At 37.0% G+C, this 4,404-nt stretch overlaps 1 protein-coding gene across 1 annotated transcript in view; it reads right to left on the bottom strand.

Annotated features, from left to right (window-relative positions):
• Positions 1-517: 517 nt before the first annotated feature.
• LOC144963801 (uncharacterized) overlaps positions 518-4,404 on the bottom strand; it is a 13,608-nt gene continuing 9,721 nt past the window's right edge. The window contains exon 5 of the mRNA XM_078897742.1: positions 518-3,118. Coding sequence (XP_078753868.1) covers positions 561-3,118 — 2,558 coding nt within the window. The 3' untranslated portion in view covers positions 518-560. The remainder of the gene's footprint in view (positions 3,119-4,404) is intronic.

The following is a 4,404-nucleotide window of genomic DNA, read 5'->3' as shown; positions in this document are numbered from 1 at the left end:
TTGTCAGTCAGACTTGAAAGCAGGGTTGATAAATTCAAAAATAAACTGAAAACCTACCTCTTTGGGAAGTACTTAAATTAGATTATGCCAGGAATTATTGCAAAGTGCATACGTGTGAGCGTACTTGCGCGTGTGTGTCTATGTATGTATGTGAGTGTGTGTGCACTCGTGTATACATTTAGTTAATTGTATGTGTGTGTACGTGTGTGTGTGTATATGTTATATGCATGTATGTATATTTAGTGTGTACGGGTATACGATGGGTTTGTGTGTGCATGATTGTGTGTATTGTATATATATAAATATATATATATATATATATTATATTATATATATATATATATATATATATATATTATATATATATATCCCCAGCTCTCAGTCTCAGGTAATGATGACGAATCCAAATGCCAAAATATATTTCATATTTATGATTGCAATATTGTGAACCAATATAGAATACGTCCTTACTGTTTACATGAAATTGATATAGGTGAAGTATTTTGAATTCATATAATTTTACAAAAACGATTTAATGTCAATTGATACAGTTCAACAAGTCAATTAAAAGGGGAAATAACGGCCAATGATCTTCTCTGCGATACGTCCTGGGTGTGACTGTGAAATATCGTATCAGATATATCAACTAAATCGTCTACCACATTTTTCTGTCCATTATTTGCTTCTGCTTCTTGTCTCGTTCTTGCATGTTGCAGATTTGGACAAGGTAAATTTGTAAGTTGTTTTTGGTTTCCGAACTGTTGCGAATAACTTTTGATATTATTTGTTCTACTGGCATGGCGTGTTCTAGTCAATCTGCTTGAATTTTTCTCCAAGGGAGTACTTGTTTTGGGGCAAAGATTACTGTCAGTTGACGACACTGAAATATCTAAACTGTTCGAGGATATCGGCGACGCCAGGAAGATGTTTCTCCTACGGGAAGAGCGATGGTGATTTTTCCTTTCATGGTTGACGGGCTCAATGTTAATCAAGTCTTCACCGTTGTTGAGGCCACTAAACGGTGACTGGAAAAGTTGGCTGCGGTAGTTTTCTTGAGAAATAGATGTTTTCTTTGCTGGTAAATTATTTGGAAAAGAATTAAAAGCATGGTGGTGTTCTGTGACTGTTTCATCCAGTTCATCCGACGAGCAGGTAGTTTTCCCTGATGTTGGAGTGATAGAGATGTTTCTGAGATCGTTTTTGTTCATCTGTCTAAGTGACTCACTCTCTCTAACTGGGATTGGTGGCGCGTTATGCACAGTAGAGTAGTTACTTGGTAAATCGATTTCAATAGAACAGTCCATATTTACTGCATTTGGAAAGTTAATACAAGCTACCTCTGGGCTAACTTCATCTGCAGAAAAAATAGGACGGATTGCTATAGCGCTGTTCTCCATACCCAAATCATATCCCCGTCGCTGTATTGTTGGAATTAGATCATATTCTGAGGAACAATTATCCTTTGGTAAGGGCTTATTGCATCTGTCCAAACTGTGTTGGTTTAGTGCATTTATTGTATTTGACGTACGGTTCGAAAATTCTAATCGATCATTTTCAATAAACATTGAATGTATTGACTGATTAGTGGCCAAAACTGGTTGCGGTCGATTGATCATTTGAATTGCATTTTTGCTCAACGTTGTTTCACAGATAACAGGAGGAGTAAGTCGTGTAGGAGTTTCTCCGTTATTGATTTCGGAATTCGATTTTTTATTAAATAGTTGTTTAGCCCTTTTTGATTTGACTTCTTCACTAACACGTGATATTATGTCTCGGTCGTTATCGTCGAGTTTAATTGTGTTACCTGCAAAATTATTTCGCATATGACTATAATCACTGGCGCCATTCGTAATGTGTATTGATTTTTGTTTGGAGATCGGGTTGTTTGAGGAACCAGAAATATCGACAAGCTTATCTCCTCGATGGCCTGGAAACTGAGCAACGGCCTTATCAACACCAGCCTCCTCTACTGATAAAGGCATCCACTTGTCAATAGAGTTTTCTGTCGATTTGGTTTTCATATTTTGTAATGGCACGAGTTCCGAAACATTCGCCTTAGAAACGGATTCCGTGTTCATTGGATGATTCCTAGAGGCATTGACACCGTTGATAAAATATGAACCAATATCATCGATGTATTGTATATTATCTCCTTCTCTACTTATCGTATGTGTCATGTTACGTCCAGTTTTGTCAATTCCCGCTGATATGGGTTGCCAGTTGAATCTGAATTCTTTATTTATTTCACTTTTTACAGTTTGAGGTGGACCAAGCCGAGGAGCATTGCCTTTGTGAATTGTATTATTTCTCTCTGAATAAAAGTTAAAACGTGTATTTAATCTGTCTATATGTGGTATACTTCCGCTAGTTCCATCGATATTTATAGAATCGAAAGCATTTCTGGGTCTGGCCTTTGATCTTGAATAATCTGGTTCAGGCCAGAACGTTTTGTTATCCTCTTGGTCATCTTGTAAGTGGCTATAGTCTGAATCAGTCTCGTTTGGGGTTGCTCCCATCTTTGTATATTTGTATTTATTATAATAATCACGAAACTTCGTCTTACTTTGTCTCCTATTTGGGTGAAATAACGTAGCTTTCATCTTTGACATAAAATTAGACACTTTCGACGTGTCCTTATGAAGCATACGTCCACGACCACCCCCGGATTCAAATAAATACTCGACTTTTCCATCAACATCGTTTCTTTCTCTTTTACTGAATCTTTGCTCCTTGTTTCCGTAAGAGTTGCCTGCTGGAATATTCCCTTGATGAAGCGCCGGCCTGCTTTTATTCTCGGATCTTAACCTCAAATTTGCCATAAAGTTGTGGGGACGACTGTAGTTAACATTCTCGTTGTTTTCGCTGGTTTGATTATTGTTTCCACCGGGGCTATCATTATCACTACCACCACCACCATCATCATCATCACCATCATCATCATCATCATCATCATCATCACCATCATCATCCGTTGTATTTCCACTATCCGGGTTCTTTCCCTCATCATCATCATCAGTTTCAGTTTCTTCCTCAGCAGTGGTTTCATCCTTATCTTCTTCTGCTTCTGTCTCCGATTCATCCTTTACCTTTTTGTCTTCTTGCTCACCCTCACCTGCAACTATAAACAGATTATTTTTAAAACTTTACAATCCTACAGTACTCTGAATAAACACGTATTTAAAATTATGGTCAGAAAACTCGCCCTTCAAAAATCGATCTATCAAAATGACCTCATCTTGTAAAAAAATCTCAAACCTGGGACTTTGCAAGTCCAAGATTTGAGTCAAGATAAGGGTTATTTCGATCGATTAACATTTGAAAGACTAGTTTTCTGGCCAAAATTTTAAATACATGTTCAGCTTTTTTAGAATACTTCAGACTAATTTTTTGGGCATATTTCGGAATAATTTGAGACCAGTTGTCTCAAAACGGTATCGCGTCGGTGTGAGCCAGAAGCGCATAAAATTTATTTCAAAATAAATGTGACCCATCGACCAAAAAGGGTATTATGTCAGGATTGATACACCCCGAAAAGTGAATTTAAAAGTAAAGTAATTAATAAGAAATGTGAACCTGGAGTTTTGTCCAAAGATTGAAAAACAGAATCTAATTTTCGTGCTGTGACAAAACACTTTGTTTTCATTTCATCACATTAAGAAAAATCTCAGTTTTGAAAAGTATTTTTAATAATTGGTGATGAGGTGATCAATATTTGTAGTATGAATTTTCTTGTCAAATAAGAGTGAGGGTGGTGGGGGCAATTTTCGTCAGAATACGGCAGTAATTGATGTGATGTCTCACCCAGGGTGAGTCACCCTGTGACAGGGTCGAGCATGAGCAACATTGAAGTAATTATTAATCGAACTACCCAGCAGTGATTGGGTAGCTGGGTCTGATAGATCTGGTAGAAAGTACTTTGCGATAGGAAAACGTGCTACCCAATAATTGGCAAGAATGGACGTTGTAAGAGTGTTTTTATAAATGTGTGCATAAAAGACAGAAATGTGAAATGAACATGTTGGGGTAATTTGGCCTTTTGTTGAGATAAATGAAGCACTACAAACTAAATTGTAATAAAATCGTGAACTTGTGCAATGAGATTTCGCATGTTCAGTTTTGACGATTTAAATCCTCGATTTTGTTTGTATAATAGGGAAGAAAAGGGTGGTGTCGAAAAATTGGTTACTTTTTCACTGGAAGTGTAAAACTACTCTTCCGGAGGACTGGATATATACCTTGTGTAAGTCATCTCCTGGTGTCAGAGTGATAGTGTCTTATTTTCTAATCTAAATATATGCTGGTCGTCAATAAAGATCACCCATCCTTACTCTTTTTACATCCTGTACTCCTAAGAACCTGCCAATAATTCCTGCTTTTGAGATAGCTATGTCACCGTTAAATAAC

This window comes from Berghia stephanieae, chromosome 1, assembly GCF_034508935.2.
Source record: "Berghia stephanieae isolate SIO BIC M18660-M18661 chromosome 1, UCSD_Bste_1.3, whole genome shotgun sequence".
In the NCBI taxonomy this organism is placed as follows: Eukaryota; Metazoa; Mollusca; class Gastropoda; order Nudibranchia; family Aeolidiidae; genus Berghia; species Berghia stephanieae.
The sequence above is the reverse complement of the archived record's forward strand: the minus strand, read 5'-3'. Positions and strand labels throughout refer to the sequence as shown.